The sequence below is a fragment of the Marmota flaviventris genome, chromosome 10 (genome assembly GCF_047511675.1).
Source record: "Marmota flaviventris isolate mMarFla1 chromosome 10, mMarFla1.hap1, whole genome shotgun sequence".
NCBI lineage: Eukaryota > Metazoa > Chordata > Mammalia > Rodentia > Sciuridae > Marmota > Marmota flaviventris.
In genome coordinates, this window is record NC_092507.1 from 108,868,801 (window position 1) to 108,887,978 (window position 19,178).

The 19,178-nt window shown below is 35.8% G+C and overlaps 1 protein-coding gene across 1 annotated transcript in view; it reads right to left on the reverse strand.

Annotated features, from left to right (window-relative positions):
• The window catches only part of Spag17 (sperm associated antigen 17), a 212,384-nt gene that overhangs the window by 53,987 nt on the left and 139,219 nt on the right, over positions 1-19,178 (reverse strand). The window contains exons 25-32 of the mRNA XM_027940326.2: positions 18,528-18,703; positions 18,415-18,417; positions 15,246-15,363; positions 12,197-12,375; positions 10,351-10,510; positions 4,344-4,561; positions 3,023-3,167; positions 147-301 (exon numbers count right to left, since the gene is read on the reverse strand). Coding sequence (XP_027796127.2) covers positions 147-301; positions 3,023-3,167; positions 4,344-4,561; positions 10,351-10,510; positions 12,197-12,375; positions 15,246-15,363; positions 18,415-18,417; positions 18,528-18,703 — 1,154 coding nt within the window. The remainder of the gene's footprint in view (positions 1-146; positions 302-3,022; positions 3,168-4,343; positions 4,562-10,350; positions 10,511-12,196; positions 12,376-15,245; positions 15,364-18,414; positions 18,418-18,527; positions 18,704-19,178) is intronic.

A 19,178-nucleotide genomic window follows, 5' to 3' on the forward strand; every position in this document is an offset into this window, starting at 1 on the left:
TCCGAGAAGCATATTCTACATTCAGGAGAAAAAAAAAAAATAAGAAGCAGTTTCACTGCAGAAATGTTCACTGCTCTGGGGGAGTAAATTTTCTTAGCAGAATGGACACTTACCTTTGGCACTCCTCATTTTCTAACTAGACCTACCTGGTACGTTCCCTGTGGTTTTGCAATAACAGATGTTCCATCCCCAAAGGTGGCGCAGCAGCTGCTGTCCTCACAGTTGGTGATAACAGTGGCATAATATGAGTTTTCTATCCTCATACACTTCACCTGTCTGGTGATAGTCTGGGGTTCTTCAGCTATGAGCAAATACATGGAAAGCAGACCTGAGATAAGGCAGACACTGAAAAACAGATCCCATCCTGTGGATCTTGGTGCTGTCTCCTGGCTGTCTGGATTCCCATGGAAAGCAGATTCCACAGGGTTGGAGTATGGCCTAGTCTGTCAATTCAGAATAATCCTTCCAGAACAAATTTTCATGCTAAATTTAGTATACTGTATTATTCTCATTATTCTTTTTATTTTGAATGTTTTTCAATTTGAAAAACCAAAAAGCATAACATTTAAATTGACCACCTATGTATTCACCAATCAAAATTTACACATGTTGGGTCTGGGGTTGTGGCTCAGCAGTAGAGCCACAACTGTGTAGCTCACCTAGCACGTGCAAGGCCCTGGATTGGATCCTCAATACCACATAAAAATAAATAAAATAAAGGTATTGTGTCCAACTATAACCAAAAAAAAAATTTTTAAAAATTACACTTGTTACTATTTTGCCATATTTGTTTCAATATTTATAATATGTATATAAAAGAAAAATTATAAAGTTGAAGTTTCTCTCGTGCCTGAATTTAACTACTCCTTACAATCAATTTTTATTGTATAAATATATGTGGCAAAAACAATATGTATATTTTTTCTTTAAATTGACAAGAATTATATATTACTCTATGGAGTTATACGAGTATATACATTACTCCATGTAATTATATGATTACATAATTACTATACCTACCATTCTATACCTGCTTTTTTCTTTTAATGTTGTGTTGAAGCCTTGAGCAGTTTTGATAAGTGTGTGTGTGTGTTTGCGCGCGTGCATGTGTGTGCATGTGTGTGTGTGATATTCCTTAGAACCACTATACAGTGTTCTTTTTGTATAAACATACCATATTTTATTTCCTATTCTGTTATTGATGGATATTTATGTTTTTGCAAAATTTCAATATAATACTCAGTGTTGAAAGTAGTACCTCTGCACCTGTTTCCTTGTGGAATAGAGAAGAGTATCTCTTTCTATATATAAATACATACAAACACAAAAACAAAATTAGTTCATCATATTAAATACATGATTTTACAGAGCAGGAGTGGGGAGATGTGGGTCAAAGGTGCAAACTTGCATATATGCAGAATGAATGTCTAGAGATCTAACATACAGTATTAGGACTGTAATCGATAATATTGTATTATATAATGTAAATATTCTATGAAAGTATATTTTAAGTGTTCTTTACACACACATAATCATTATGTGAGTGATGGACATGTTAGTTTGCCTGACTATAGTAATCATTTTACTATATATAAAGATATCAGAGCATCATGTTACACACCTTAAATATATATATAATAAAAGAAAAACAAGCTCTGGCATTTAGTAAAAGGGTAGTCAGGAAATAATTTTCCTTTAAAAATACTCCTTAAATTCAGGATAGGAAGAGTGACAGGCTCTTTGATTCTTTGAGCAGGTTCCAGTTAATCAGCAGCTGCAGCTTCCTTTGTTCTTACACTACCTTGCTGACAATAAGATATGCTCAGATTTGAAGGAAGACCAATGGAGGTCACCTGTTTATGCAAATTAGATGCCTTCAGGATCAAAGAAAACAGATCTGAGGGCTAATATCCAGGATGAATGGGTCATGATTATTTGTTTTCATTTGACACTAATGTGGAGGTTAGTGTTATAAATGAGAAAGACTATCCATAAGCTAACTCGAACTGTTATCACTCCTGTCTCTGTTGAGTATAAAGAGCATAATAAATGATAGTGATGCACTCCCACCTTCATTGCAGCCATTATCACAGAAGCCAAGATCTGGAATCAATCTAAGTGTCCACCATGGATGAAAAGATAAAGAAATAATGTAAAGCTACACAATGGGAGGCCATTCAGCCTTTAAAAGGAAGGAAATCCTATCATTAGCAGCAACATGAATGAAACTGGAGTATATTATGTTAAGTAAATAAGCCAGGAACAGGAAGAGAAATACTGCAAGATCTTACTTAAATGTGGACTCAAAAAAAGTTAAACTCACACAAGTAGAGAGAAGAATGGTGGCTCTTAAGGGTTATTGGCGGGGGTCACATTTGGGGAGATGTTGGTCAAAGGACACAAAATTTCAGTTAGATAGGAGAACTATGTTCAAGATATCTATTGTAATTTGGTGAGTATAGTAAATAATAATATACTTTATTTTGAATATTACTAAGAGTAGATTCTAAGTGTTCTCGCTACAAAAAAGGATGTGTTGTTAATGCATGTTAATTCAATTGGCTGAGTTATGTTACTGCATATACATTTTCAGTGCATCATGTTACACACGGCAAATAGATATGATTTTAATTTGTCAGTTTATAATAAAATTAAATTAGAAACTAAGACAAATAGCAAAATACTAATAACAACAATAATAATAGCAACACAACACAAGGTTCTAATAGGTCCTGATATGGATTGCATGAGTGTCCTTTGGTTGGTCTAATTTATAAAAAATTATTTTTCTTAGGTGTGTGTTCAACAATCTTTAAGGATTATTTCTATCTTATGCTAATGAGTTATAAAAATACTTGAGGGTTGGGGATGTGGAAGTGGTAGCATGCTCGTCTGGCATGCGTGAGGCACTGGGTTCGATCCTCAGCACCACATAAAAATAAAGATATTGTGTCCACCTAAGAAAACTTAAAAAAGTAAATATAAAAAAAATTTTTAAAAATACTTGAAAAATAAAACTTACTTGTTTCTTGATCTTCTGAATAAATAATATGATCTTCATAAACTTGATAAAAGGTTGTGATTCTGGTACCATCAGCATGATCCACGATCCGAGTACCATCTTTCCTTTGTACAATGACCACTTTATCTTCTCGAGTCGTCATAACCTGAACACGTACAGGCAGTGCACAATCATTGGGCCGAATGGTTAATCCCCAGTGCACTTATTGTTATACTCCACTGAATACCAAGATGATACCATCAAAACATAGTTATTTATTTTCAAGTGAAAGTTCTAGCTTATCTTTCTGATCTACAACTTGCCACAATCTTTCAGGCAGTCAGTTACCCCCAGTTTGCAGATTAGGAAATTTAGGCTTAGAGAAGTTAAGAAACTTGCTCAATGTCACTTAACAAGTAAGTGACAAAGCATATTTGTGAATTACAAGTTAGCATCAGGACTGTGTTGAACCCAGGTCTGTCTGGGAAAATGCCCACAGGTCGTCTCTCCTAGGAAACTACAGAGTTAAATCTGGTGTGTGTGGCTGCCTTTTATCCTGGGGAATCCTCGCTCTGCAGGACTATACTGGATTGGTGAACTAGAAGTTGACTTGCAGGTGTTGGGCCTAATGTCATCAGAGTGGTACATTGAGATTGGTTAGGGCATAGAGGCTACCGCTTCTCTATGTCAAGTTTCCTCATCTGTGTGCTAATATACATGGGTATTGGGACTGAATGAGACAGTGTACACAAAACCCCTGAAGGGAAGCTTGGCACAAGGAAGGTGCTGTTTAATTCAAGAGTTGTGATTTCATACTATAAATAAACATTATTTTCCATACTACTAATTCTTATGGTACACTTAAAATCTTTTGTATAGTTTCTCCTTGGTGTTGAATTCTTGAGTTATTCAATGTGAGCATGTCACATTCTTAAATACACCTTGAGTTCTTTGAAATGAAGGGTCATGAACAAATTTCTACCACTCACTGTGATGGGCACAGACATACATACAAGCATGTTTAATGTTAGGAAATATGTGACATCATTAATCATATATATCTTGAAGTAGTATAGAAAATCCATGACCTTCTTTCATTTCAAAAATTAGTATTTTGTTCTGATCTGGTAACTCATGTACACACACAAAGTTAGCATACAATATGTTTGTCAAATATACCCATATAATGTTTTTAGAGTGGAGAAGATCCATCCATCCATCCATCTGCCAATCCACTACTAAAAACTATTTAAAATTTATTATTTGCTAGACACTCTTCAGTATGTTGTTTCAGGGCTTTAATGGTTTAAACAATTTTGCAATAAGCAGTAGTTTGCCATACCGTTCCATTGATAGGATCTGTGGACTCAAAGGATAAAAACGGGGCCAAGCCCACTATTCTTTCTAAGCCTTTGGTGCCAATCCGATTGCCTTCAGGTGTGGTTGTAAACCAGGTGCCCATGTGAACCTCCACAGGAGTTACTGTTTGAATTACTTCTGGTTGAGGTTCATGGGTTTCACTCTTTTGTGCCATTGATGACTGATTTTTGTGACCTTTTCCTGTGGAAATTAAAGTAGAATACAACACAACATAACATAGTTTATTCACATCATAAGTTTTGAAGCCATATAAACTACCTCAGATATCAAGACATAGACATTGCTAAGTGGTCTTTGCCAGTTATGTTATTTATTAATAGGGGGAAAATATCAGGCTATGAATATCTTCGTTCTGGCTTTGAGCCTTGGCTGGATCCCCATCACCTTCTCTAAAATATACACAACTTGCTGTCTGCTGCACAAAAGCTATTCAGTTAATTTCTGTACACTTTTATATCTTGCTTAAACCTCCTTGGATCCCAGACTTGGAGTTCTTTACTCTGGATTTTAAAGTCTACCTTTTCTCTTGCGTATCTGTCAAATGTGAAGATTCCTTCTTTTGACATTGAACTCTAGGTCACAAGCCAGGTGTACCTTTGGACTCTCATTAGGAGAGATGAATTTGTACCACTTAAGTACCACACTGACAAACATCTGATTCATTCCCCCATTTCCATTGTTCCCAGCTGACATCCACTGGGATCAGAAAGACAGAAATGAAGGTATCCTCATAGAACTCTGAGATCAATATCTGTTTAGTACATCTACACATAGTCCAGATTGTAAATTCCACATAGCTCACTGATTCTTACAGAATGCTTTTGTTGATCCATATTGTATATCCATATCTAAGGATGCAATTCAACCATGCTTTGACAATTTTCTGTGCTAATTCAACAGAGCTATAAGTACACATAAACATGACACCTTTGATTTTAATTTGCCTTATTAACATTTTCTCCATCACTTTCTTAAGTCTATACAAATCAACAGAGCAGTAAATTGAGCCCCAATTAGAAGCATTTTCCATTTTTCGTGTGTGAATCCTCCAGTATGGTCATTTCACGTCACCTGTGTGGTGCTGCTGAAGAGGTACATGGTGGCACATCACCATATGATGTCTCTACCACTCAGGTACAGTTAGTATAAGATGATAGTCAAATGTAGGAATAAGGCAATAATGCACTTCAGATGCTTATTACTTTTGTTTTTAATATAATTTGATTTTTAATAATGGTTGTATTTAACAACCAGCTTTCATATTTACTAAAACACTTAATAATTGGCTCTTGTGAGCCAGTTCAAGCACAACACTGAACCCATCAGAATAAAAAGATGCCCAGTACCAAGTGAACTCCCATGACCTGACAGCTCAATTCCTAGATATGTGCCCAACAGAAACATGCATAAGAATGTTCACCAAAGACATACATAAGAATGTTCACATGAGATCCGTATCTCAATCACTCTCTCAGGGCAGATTTACTCCATTTCCATGAATAACAATGAGTAATTTGTAGGTAAGATTTGACAGTATTACAAGCCTCAATGATGACATAAACCCACAACTAGAAATAAATTGCATACAAAGATAGTAAAGGATTGGTAGTTCCAGAAGATTTTCCAGGTTCAGACAAGGAAATGTATATCAGGGCATGAATCTCCATCTAACTAATTAGGATTCAATAAATGGGGGCAACCAAAGAAAACAGACACATGGAGTTAATCCCTTCCATTGCTCTAAGATTTAACTGACCTATTTACACTTTTAGAATGTTATTGGCAATTTAAAATGTCATTTTCAGAATGGGTAGAGAAGATCCTCCAGAAATGGTAGCAAATACTTTAGGTATTAGCTTTTCTTCTACTGCTTCACATTTCTTCTTCATCCTCTGCCTTGTCCTATTATTTTCTTATCAAAGGAGGTAATCTACGGAAAAGTCATTCCAGCCTGAGGAATATGAGAAAGGGAATGGGTTGCGCAATAGCATGGTATGTTCAGACAACTACTAACAGGCCAACTACTAGGAGAGGATAAATTTCAAGAAGATTTTGGTTGATGAAAGAGACTGGAGAGGAGGTAAAGTGCACCTTTTGCAATATGTTGAAAATAACCGAATTTTTCCTTTAGGTGATATTTAGTAATTGAAGAGTTTGAAGACGGATAGCAATGTGGTCAAAAGATTAGTTAGATGCCTTTGGAAGGAATTTGGAGAACTATTTAATCAAAGTAGGAAAAGCAGTCTAGAGGTTTTAAATAGGTAGAGAATAAAAGACAAGAGATAAACAAGTACAATTTTAATTGGACAAATTTGGATATGAAGGGATAGGATGGATATGAGAGGTGAGACAACACAAAGAATTGAGCATTACATGCAGATTCTGAAACTTCATCAACTAATCTTCCAGTATTAAGAACTGAAATCAATAAAGTGAAGCAAACTGGCTAAAGATCAGACTGAAAGCAAGAGAAAAGGATCAGGCATGGCTGGGATTCCATTTTCAGGAGCATCAGAGACTTGATACCAAGAATTCCGCCAAAAATGACTCAACTCCCAGAGAACATTTTTTAATCCAAAGTGTCTGTGAGCTGGTAACGACAGTAAGGTCAACACATGCCAAGGTCTGAGTAAAAGTGAGACCCCAGAAAGGTAAAAATAGCACTTACGTGGCGTTTTGCCCTGTGGGTCTGTCAAACTGCTAGACCTTGGGTATTTGCTTTCTTAGTGTTGTACGACTTGGGGAGGAATGGAAGGGAGCCTACTCAGTCTAGAGTGGGGTGAGTTTAATATGAGATGTCTCCCAAACTCTGAGACCTAAAGGCCTATATTCTCCAAAAGAGAAGTCATGTCAAAAAAATGTAATAGCTGAAGTTTAAAAAAATTAACATGCATGTTTTCCAGGAGATAGAACAGTTTCAAAGAGAGCTGAAAGAGATCTAAAACAATTATTCAGAATGAAGCTGAGAGGGCCAAAGCAACAGAAGTCATGAAAGACATAAAAAGGCTTTTAACATATGTTTGATAGAAATTACAGAAAAATATAAGAAAGAAATTATCAAAAACAATATTTGAATGGATAGTTATGAAGAAATTTGCAGAATTAATGAAAGATGCTCATCTACAGATTCAAGAAGCCCAAGGCACCGCACTTCCTCATAAATGAATAGAAATTCACACTTAGCCAGATCATATTGAAATTGTAATAAAAGCCTAATATTTCAAAGGCAGATTTTCTTTAAAGCAACAACAATTAGACTGACAGTCAACTCTTAAATCAGCAACATCAGAAGCAAGGAGTGTGGAAGATTACTCTGAATGTACTAGGGGAAAATAGCTGTTTATTTAGAACTCTACATACAGTGGATTTTCTTTCAAGAATGATGAAAAAGTAAAGACATTTCAGAAAATATCAGTTATACAGTAAATGGGCTAAAATCTCTAAAGACAAAAAAAATTCCAATTTAATTTTTAAATAGCTAGTTACATGCTGCTCCTAAGAGACGCATTGAAACATAAGCCACAGGAAGTAAAATGTAAGTGTGGAAAAAGTTATATTGGTAAAGTATTAAACAACAGCTGGTGAGGTCTGAAGCTGCTGTGCTTTCTTGCAATGACTATTCCTTTGTTTCTCAGAACAAAGGAGGGATAACATGGTATCTCTCCTTTGCCCTGTGGATCTGTCAAATCAACAGACCCACAGTATCAATGTGCACATTCCACAACTCTGTTATAACATGGTTGCCACTCTATACTATAAAAACAGAATGCCCAATCAGAATGTGTATTATCTTATATGGGAGACAAAAAGCTATCAAGGGCAGAGTAACTATTATAAAGAGTTATATAAGACAAGGCCCTGCTGTGCTTTGGGCTAAGCCTTTGGATACCGAATCTGTTCGGCCAGTACCAGACCAATAAAATGGGCACCAATAAAACACTGTTTCTTGCTGAATGTTCCACTGCCCTGTCTCTTTGCATGAGAATCCCACAATACTATGATAATCTAAGCACTGTGAACATTAGAGGGAAGAACGAGTCCTAGGATAAAAAGCATTGCAAAATGATGAAAGATTAAATTTACCAAGAATGTATAGCAATTCTAAAGTTGTAAATATCTAAAATTATATCTTCAAAACATGTGAAGGAAAATCTGACAGTCATTAAAAAAGACAAATTTATTTTTCAAGTAAAGAAATAAAGATTAAATTATAAGGAGTACAGCTTGGAAGAGATTATTCTATCCTTCCAGGAACTTTAAACATAATTTTGCTGAATAAATTGATATAGTAAATTTAAAAATATGTAAAGATACAGGAAAATTTTGACCTGTGGGACAAATAAGACCTGATGTCTGTTTTGTATAGTTTATGAGGTGATTATTTTTAAAGAAATTTCTAAATAGATAAAAAAAATTAAAAGGATAACATTTTATGACACTTGAAAATTATATGAACTTCAAGTTTTAGTGACCATACTTTTATTGGAACAGAGCTGAGCCAAGGCTTATTTAATAATGTATTATCCAGGGCTATGATTATGCTCCAATGGCAAAGTGAAGTAATTATGACAGTGACCATATGGCTCACAAAGTCTAAAATATTTACTATCTTGTTCTTTACAGACAAGTTTACTGAAATCAGATACAGATCTGGACAACGCAACTAACAAGTTTTATCTAATAAATATAGAGAACACTGTAATAACTATAGGATACTTGTTATTTTCAAGCACAGAATTTTTTAAAACCTTGACTGTATATGAGGCTTTAAATTACATTTCAATACCTTTAAAACAATTAGTTTAAAATCAATTATATATATATATGGTGCAATGCTACATCGTGTACAACCATACAAATGTAAAGTTATGCTGTGATTGTGTACAATGAATCAGAATACATTCTGCTCTCAAATATCCCTAGTTAAAATAAATAACTAAATTTAAAAAAATAAAATCAATTATAAAAGCAAACTAGAAACAGATTTGGAAAGGTTGGAAGAAGTTTAAATAAGTTGAAAGTCAAAGGAAGAGCTATAATAGAAATTAGGTAATACTTAGACCTAAAAAATAATTAAAATACTAAATATTTGTGAAAAGTCACAAAATAAATGAAAACCCAACAAGCATCTCTAAATGTTTAACCTTACTGGTAATCAAATAAATGCAGATTAGCATAATGATTAAATACATTGATTATTAGTAAGGTTGAGTGAGGTTAAAATGATGATAATATCTATCATTGCAAGGATATGAGGAAGTAGATATTTCCCTATTATCCTTGTGGTAGGCACATACATGAGGAATACTTGTCAGGACAGCTATCTTGTGATTTCAATTATGTCAGACTTGGTGGCTTACTCAACAGTTATCTACCTTCTTTTCCCCCATTTTAGTCATGCTCTTCTCCTGACACAAGGGCAAAAAATGTCAGACACTTTTTTTCTCGCTCTAGATCCACAGCTAGGTCTAGTCAATGAAATGCAAGAGGAGGTCTACTGGGCATCAGGTGGTCTGGAAATATTTTCCTCTATAATGAAGAGAGACATTATGAAGGGAGTGCATGTATTCACTCTCTCTTCTACCTGGAAGTTGCCATATGAGGACTTTATGCTGGAACTGCTGTGCCATCTTGTGATGATGAGGAAAGGCAAAGAGCAAACCAGAATTTTGACACCCCTGACCTTCTCAATCAACCCTTAAGTAGCAGCCCAGGTGGTATCGCTAATGTTGTGTATGAGTATATAATGGCATAGGAAAAAGTTCATTTTTTATTATTAAGAGAAAAGAGCAGTTCATGAAACTATATATAATTCTGCTATTACAATAAAAATTAACTGTATGTATATGTATATATGTGAATATATTCATAGCAAAGGTAAGAATTATTATGCTAATGATATTGAACACTTATTAAACATCTTCAGACTATATTAAAACCAGTATCAATTGAGAAGCTTTTATTGTCACCTTTCTTTGTGATGGCAATCTCAAAGGGAGGTATTTCTGATTTTTGTTGAGAAGGTGATTCCCTCAACTCTCCATTATGAAGGCTGGTAGGCATTTCAGGAGAAGAATAAACACGACCTGAATCAGGACTACTGCACACTGTGCCATCTGCAAAGAGGATCTGAAGGGAGAACGAGAGTGCTCAGCATTCTCAGAAGCAAAAAAGAGGTTAGTTAGCAATAAACACTCTGTGTCCAACTGAAATAGGTTCAAAATAATCCAAAGAAGAAAGGCTGATGATACGCCTCCAGACTCAGCATCACAAAGAATGTTACAAAACGGTAGGTTTAGAGCTCCAAGATAACAGCTTAATAATCAGCATGATAATAGGATTTTCTATTTTCCATTTACCTTCCGGTTGGTTTCTTTTCACTTTCCATTTTTTGTTGATTTAGGTTTTTTTGCCCTATTCTTCACTCTTTCCCTATACATCTCAAATTTTCAAGTGAGTATATTTAAAGATATATATGTACTTACATGTGTAGTTTTTACTAATATCTACTTAGTATGTATGATATTTCTAGGGTACTACAGATACATCTTTCTATCAGTATCAGTATGGATAGCCTCCCAATGAATATGACAAGAAAATCAAATGTGTATCAGGTTCTTATTTTTTTTAATAGGTAACTGGTTCCCTTCAGGAGGTTTTAAAGCTTTTCTTTCTGTGCAGTCTTAAAATTGCATGATGACATATTTATGATCTTTTAAAGATTGATTAGTGTCAGTCCTGATTGGCACTTGGTGGATCTATGTAAACTGAAGTATTTTTTTAAGTGTTGGGGAAATTTCTAATGTTGTTTTTTTTTTCATTATTTCCCCCCTTTATTCTATTTTTTTCTTCTAGAAATTCTACTACATATATCCCTTTTCCACATCTTTTTTTCCCAATCTTCCTCATAACCCACCCCTTACTCCTTGATCTTTCACAATTATTTTTCATTTATAAGCACTCTTTTTATCCCCGTAGGATTTTTAAGTTGCTATTTTGTTGAGAAATTATTATTCTCTCAAGTCTCTGCCTATGTTAATTAATTTTTGTTGTTTAAGTATTTATTCTTATATTTGGGTGATTTTATAAATTATTGAAATTTATGCTTTATTTTCATGAGGTTGGTTTCCCTCCAGGTTGATAATTCCTAGGTATACGGTCTCAGTTCTCATTGGAAATCACTTGTCAATTCTTGGTGGGGTAATGTTTGTTTTCAGGAACTCCACCCTTGTGATCACTGTGGTAGGGCGGGACAGGGATCATGGCTTCTTAGTCTCATGTTCCCAACCTCCAGATAGTAATAAGTGCCTTGACTGGTAACCTGCAGAACTGCCCTGATTTTCTGAATCCAGAGGTAGAATATATGCTCGAACTCTCATGTTGATTTTTACAGTTTTTCTCTCGTACATGCTTTAAACTTGGTTCTTGTTTCTCCATCAATCTGATCTGATCTGACTTGCATTTTCTAGGAATTTTCCAAATATTCTGATCTAATGGTGATACATTTTGTTATTCTTTAATACTTTCATGGATTTATTACCTAAAAGCATTTTTCCATTACTTTCAGTTGACTTGAGAGGGAAAGGAGGTACACACTATGTTCAGTCTGCAATCTTAGATCATGCACAGAAATGGCAAGTGTACTTGTCGATTGTTTTGTCTAGATGGTGTTTTCTTCCTTGAACTAATCTACTATTTATTTCTTGTTTTAAGGTGTCATTCTATTCTATTTGTTCTCTTCCCTGCTAGAGTACTTTTCCTTACTTGTAGTCTTTGACTTTGCAGTAGAATAGTTTGTACAATATATTCTTTTACCTGTGTGGATCCATCCAACATATACTTGACAACCGTGCCTTGACTGGTGATAACTCTTGATACCTCCTGGTCCACAGGTGGCATCACTGTCCTGTAGAACTGAGAGTGCTTCAACTTCTCTGGGTAACTCTGACGGATCATGATGTTCCAGGTGGGCTCCTCAGCTACAACATGCTGATCTTTAAAAAACAAAAAGAAAGAAAAATAAAAAGATTAAAAGCTACTCTGCAAACTGGGCAATGCTGGGAGGCTAGGAGTTATTTTCTTACTTAACTGTTTTCATTCTTTTGTCTGCATCTGAATAATAGTGCAGTTTCCATTTCGTGACAGATGGCCCAGAGAACTGGTTCCTCAGTGACCTTGTTGCACTTAATTGTAGTGAATAAGGTCATCTGTAAATGCGTGATAGGTACCTTCTCTGTGAATAAGCCATTCTCTGTAAGGAAGCCCAGAACATCTCAGGGCAAAATTATGAAGGAAGGAGAGTTTTGCTATATTGGGCGTTTTCATTTTCTCTCTTTTGGTGCTTTTCTTTCTCCTTTGAGTAAATACACAGTGGGTACACACTGCTACCATGGTGTTGCCTGGTTGCTCAGAAGCCCAGGGAAGTCCCTCACTCATGTCCTTCCCAAGTCACCCATCATCTTTCAAATTTAACACAATCCCCTCACCTTTCACCAGACCCAGGTTCCTCTCAGTGTTCTGCTGTTGGCTAATAAGGAGGAAAGCACCTAATATGCTTTTTCAAAAAGAAAGTACTAGCTGGGCACAGTGGTGCACACCTGTAACCCCACTGGCTCTGGAGGCTGAGGCAAAGTTCAAAGACCTCAGCAACTTACTAAGGTCCTAAGCAATTTAGTGAGAACTGTCTCAAAATAGAAAATAAAAAGGGCTGGGGATGTGACTCAGTGGTTAAGTGTCCCTGGATTCAATCCCTGGGGCTACTATGGAGAAATTCTGGCATATAGTGCCTTTTCTGCTTTTGCTAATTTAATAATTTCCTTTAAATTTATAATATGGTTTACTGCAGGAGTTAAGATGTAGTGATGAGATTTTAAGAACTCTATCAGGATAGTGGGGAATTATTTCACAATGAGGGCCCTTTATGACATCCCTCAAATTATAGAAGTAGTAATAGTGATAAAATAAAATATTAATTCATATTTATATATGCCAGGTGCTTGGTATTTGTGTCTTATTCAGTCCACCTCAGCAACCTTTTAGACACTTTCATTTCTCAGAGTTTTCAAGTAAAGAAATAGAGCTTGGAGAGGTTATAAGTTTTTTTTTTTTTGGGGGGGGGGGCATGAGGGATTAAACCCAGGGGTGTTTAACCACTGAGCCACATTCCTACTCCTTCTTATTTTTGATTTTGAGACAGGGTCTTGCTAAGTTGCTTAGGGCCTTGCTAAGTTGCTGAGGCTGACTTTGAACTTGTGATCCTCCTGCCTCAGCTTCCAGAGCAGCTCTGTACTCAGTTGAATAATTTCTTATACAGTAGAAACAACCACCACTACCACAAAACAACAATAACAACAACAACAAACTCTACTAACATTCAACACCCTATTTGACTTTGGAAATAATTTCTCACTGAATTCCAAAATCACCCAGGAGAGAACTCAAACCTAGGCTTTTCCTTCTGATATTCAAAGCCTGACCTTAAAGATATTGCTACTTTGGTATTTATGTTAGAGATATGTTCATACTTGAAATAGGATGTTCATGATACATGGAAGATTTTTTAAAAGATGGCATGTTCCAGGCAGAGTTAATAACCACATGCTCTATCTTGACATGAAGCTGAGCAAACAGGGTAAATACTAAAAGTAATACAAAAGACAGATGTGACAGGCATAAAGCTGGGATTTTATAATAGGATCAAGCAAAGAAACACACCCTGGAACTTAGAAATGATATCCTTCCCAGTATACTTATTATATCTCAGACTGTGGAAGACCCACTGAGCCCAGTGGGTCCCATCTTGGAAAATCTGCACCACGAGGGATTCTTAGAAATAGATCAGGGTTACATGGTCTATTTTTAATAACTCAGAAGGCCTAATGAAAAGCAAAATTAAGACAAATTAGATTAACTACGTATAACTAAATATATTTTTGGTTGGTGAAACAAATAAAACATTACATTTAAAAAAAATAAGTTGATGTTTTTCTTTGATAGATATACTTTGCAAATGTGTTGTACCAAAAGGAATTAAAATTAAAGAGAATGTGTGGCTGTGAAAAAATAAATAAGCATTGGTATAATCTAATGTTTATCAGATGAAGAAACATGGTTCAGAGACAGTAAGTGATTTAAATAATCATGTAGTGAGTTCATGCCAGGGCCAGCTTTGGAACTCAAGTCCTAGTTTGGTGCAGCCTTTGCTGAATCTCCTACTTCTACAGCAGTGGTTCTCCATTTAAATTATATTCAAAATCAATTGCCAGTGTGTTACCCCATCAGGTTAATTAAAGAAATCCTACTTGTACTTAGTTGCTCATCTGAATAGGTGAGAAGCCATGTATAGAACCAACAGAAATAACAGAATATATAAATTATATTCTGATACTTGGGAATCAAGCCTGGTTTTCTTCATTGATTTAATGTGCACCCATCTCAATCTACTTTGTGTTCACTGTCCTTTGTTTTGGTGAACTACAATGTGCTGTACCTATGGCCCTCTGGGGAGGCATAAAATCAGGTCCTCCTAGGAGCTGTTAGGAGCACTGGCTTTGCCACCTAGAAATTGGGCAAGTTACGGATCCTCCTAAATCCTCAATGCCTTTATTTTGTAAAATGGAGTTATTAGTACCTAGATCATAATATTTGTATTTTTCCATATATATTTCAAATACTCAGGCAGAATTCAGTCATAGTAAATGTTTGAAAATGATCATCATTATTATTCTCATTATTTAAAAATATTAATCTATTGCTCATTTGCAACAAAAGGTAGTGATAGTAAAATAGACACTTTTAAATGCTAATATGTTTTCTATAAGATGCTGGCTCCCTGCCTCCGTGCCCCACCCCAGCTAGCACTTACCTGTAGTCTCTTGCCCAATGAAGGTCAGTAGGAGCCCACTGGGACAAGACACATTTAGGTTTTGGAAGACAGGAACATAAGGAGTCTCTTGTACAACAGGTTCTGGTTCTACTTCTTCCTGCAAATAATTTTGCATGTAAATAATTGCCTGTCATTCTTTAAATGAGCTATTACTTGTTTTGATTAAGAAAGGTCTTGGTGAGTGCTTATGACATAACTTGTGAACAGCTACCTAGACCCTGCAATAGATCTTGAAAGGATACTGAGTCATTGCCAAGGTGAAGTTTATGTTCTTCTTGTAGAATGGCAAATAGACAGATGAGAAAATGATATGATGGTACCAAATGGCTGGCATGTCTTTCCTCGGGAAAGGGAGATATTAAAGTTAATGAAAATAATCGGGAAAGGATTTGTTATGAGTTGGACCTGGAATGTCTCTGAACAGCTCATGTGTTCAAGGCTTGGTACCCCATGCAGCGATATTCAGATGTGGGGTTTTCAAGGAGTGATTGGATCAGGAGTCCTTTGATATCATCAATTGATTGGTCTGTTGATAGGTTCATAACTGAATGGACTATTGGGAGGTGGTGAAAACTGTAGGAGGTGAGGCCTGGTTGGAGGAAGTAGGTCAATGAGGGTATACCCTGGAAGGATTTGTCTTGTCCCTGTCCTATTCCCCACTGCTTCAGGGCTGCCATGAGCTGAGAAGCTTTCTTATTCCATGTCATTTTCCCCTGATGTTCTGCTTCATGTCAGATCCAAAGCATTGACCAATTGAAAACTCTTGAAACTGTGAGCCAAAATAAATGTTTCCTCCTTTAAGTTTATTTTCCCCCCAGATATTCTGTGACAGTGATGAAAAGCTAATACAGGATTCATGGAGGAAATGGGGCTAGAAAAAGGCCTTGAATAATGCCTCCACTTGGATGTACAAGGTGTAAGGGGAATGCTATGGTCTGAATGCTGGTGTCCCTTCAAAATTTACATGTTGGAATGTAATACTCAAAGTGCAGGCCCACCATGGAGACAGGCCTTTTGGGAAATAAAGCCTTCAGGGTTCTGCCTTCAGACTGGGATTAGTATCCTTATAAAAGAGGGTGAACAGAGTACCCCTCACCCTTTCTGCCAAGTGAGGACACATAGAAGGTGCCATCTATGGGACATCAAGTCTGCCCCACCTTGGTCTTGGATTTCTCAGCCTCTAGATCTCAAGCAATAAATTTCTATTATTTGTAAAATAACTCAGTCTAACATATTTTATAATAGCAGCTCAAAAAGACAAAGACAGGTGGAATGTGCAGGAACCAGCATACCTTCTGTATTTTTTAGTGTGATTTTTATAATTAGGTGCTAAAGTTATTATGCTAATACAGTGTTTGCATTTATCTTTTTATAATGAACATGCATTGCTTTTGTAGCAAGTGAAAACACTACAAGGAAAAAAAAAGATAATAAAAAGTGATTTATAAGTTAATGAGAGTTTGGGTATATGCCCTTTAAAATTCTGATAGATTCTTGGGCAGAATGTCTGAATTCTTGCTTGAGTAAATGTACAACTCCTAATGATAATCATTTCAGCTTTTCAGTTGGTTCTCTAAATACTATCTAATTGCTGGATCCATCTTTTCTAAATAGTTTTCTATTGTAGATCATTTAGATTTTTCTCTTTGTTTCTAATAAAGGAAAAAATATGCATGATTACCTAAAAATTAATTAAAAACTGAAAGCAAAATTAAGAGGAAAAAGGCTTATGAAATTCTGTAGAATGAATGGCAAAACACAGACCTGCCATGTCAAATTTATCATCACTCACAAACTCAGTAATGATCTTCTCTAACCCTTCCATTATCATCAATTTTTATAAATAATGAGTGAACAGATATGTGTGCTACCAAGTTTCTTTGGATTAAATTAATTTTGAATGAATTATCTGTGGTTATTCTGTTCAAAAATTGAGCTCTTTATTTAAAAAAAAGGTCAAGTCACCTGGAATGAGAAAACACATTTGGTATAGCTATGTAAAAATGGTGCAAAGGCAAATTAACATTTAAACCTTAAAAATTTTAAAGGGTCAGACTATGATATCTAGATCTTGAGCATTTTTCACACTTTTTTTCCTTCTAATAAGTTGATTTTTTGTATTTTTAGTGGTAAATATAAAGAATTAAGTAGTTTTCTTGTTGTCCCTCTTTTATGACTCTCTTTTGAGAGAATTTTGGTCTGTATTCCATTAGCAAAATGTTTAAAATTAAAGCCTATGTGTGTGTTTATGTGTGTGTGCGTGTGTGTGTGTGTGTGTTTGTGTGTGTGTGTGTGCGTGCATGTGTGTCCTATGATGAAGGGCTGGGGTTGGAAGGTCGGCTACCCTTTAACCAGCAATGGGCTGTCCCTTAGTCTGGATGAATTCTCAGCACACCAGTGTCTAAGTCCAAGTCTAACAAATGGAATTGTTTCTGTTGCTTAGTTACAGATCTGTGTCTTCTGATTGTTATTTATCTCCAAAGAGCTATATAAAGTAATATATGTAGGAAACAGAAGGAATTTATCTAACAAAAGCAAAGACCACAGTGAGGAAAAGACTGAGTTAAGTTGTTCAGAGCTCAGAATTAAGAATCCGAGTCAGTTTTTGTAGGAGAATGTCTCCTAAAGTGAGACTACTAGTAAGGTGAATGGCTACCCGTCCCAACTTTTGTGGCAAATTCTTCTAGTTGAAACTATGAGGAATAACAATGTGTCTCTCCAATAAAAAGTATACATACTATGTTTTAGTCATCTTTTTAATTGCTGTGACCAGAAGACCTGACAAGCACAATGTAGCGGGAAAAAAGTTTATTTTGGCTCATGGTATCAGAGGTCTCTGTCCGTCCATGGCTGACTCTACAGCTTTGGGCCCAAGGTGAGGCAGAACATCATAAGTGAAAGAACATGGCATAGGAAAGCAGTTCAGGACATGTCAACCAGGAAGCAGAGACAGCTTTGCTCATCAGAGACAAAATATAAACCCCAGAGGCATGCCCACCTCCTCCAGGCACACACAACCTGCTCACAGTTACTACCCAGTGAATCTGTATTGATGGATTAATCCATGGGTTAGGTCACACCTCTCAATGTAATCAGTTCACCTCTGGAAATTCTTGCAATGTCTCAGACATGAGCTTTTGGGGGACACCTCCTACGCAAACCATAACACACTATGATAACACCACTGACAGAAGTAAGGGTTTTAAAAAAGTTAACATTGAGGCCGAAACAATTTGGGAATCTGTGCCAAGATTCATTTACCTTTTTCTCTTCTTCTTTTGGGTGCTCTTCCTCCTTAATGGATTCTCTGACTTTTTCCTTGGTTTTTGCTTTCCCTTTTACTTTACCCTGAGGAATGTTTATTGTAACAGGAATCACCGTTGTAGTGAGTGCTGAAGGGATATTCAACATTATATCCAAATTGGGATCCTTTTCTTCTATAAACAGGAAAAGCAAAAAAAAAAAAAAAAAAAAAAAAAAAAAAAAACCCAAAATAATTGAACATTCATATTTGATATGCTTGTTAAATTTTAACACATCTAAAAATTTTACACAAGTTGGCAGCAATTTTTGCCTTTTTAGTTGTATGTATTTCATAGGGGTGATATTCACTTAAAAATCAGGATTATAGTTAGAAAATTAGAAAGATTTTATGCTTTAGTATGCTTGATTGAGCCATTATTTCTTGCTCTCACATCTACAGCATAAACTCTTTAATGATACAGCACTACACTTTCATTCATTTATTTGATAAATGAAGCACACTAAGTTCTTGTTAGTCAGCTTTTTGTCACTGTGACCAAAATAACTGAAAAGGACAACATAAAAGAGGAAAAACTTGGAGCTCATGGTTTCAGAGGCTGAGTCCATGTCTGGCTGACCCCATTGCTCTGGGCCTGAGGTGAGGCAGAA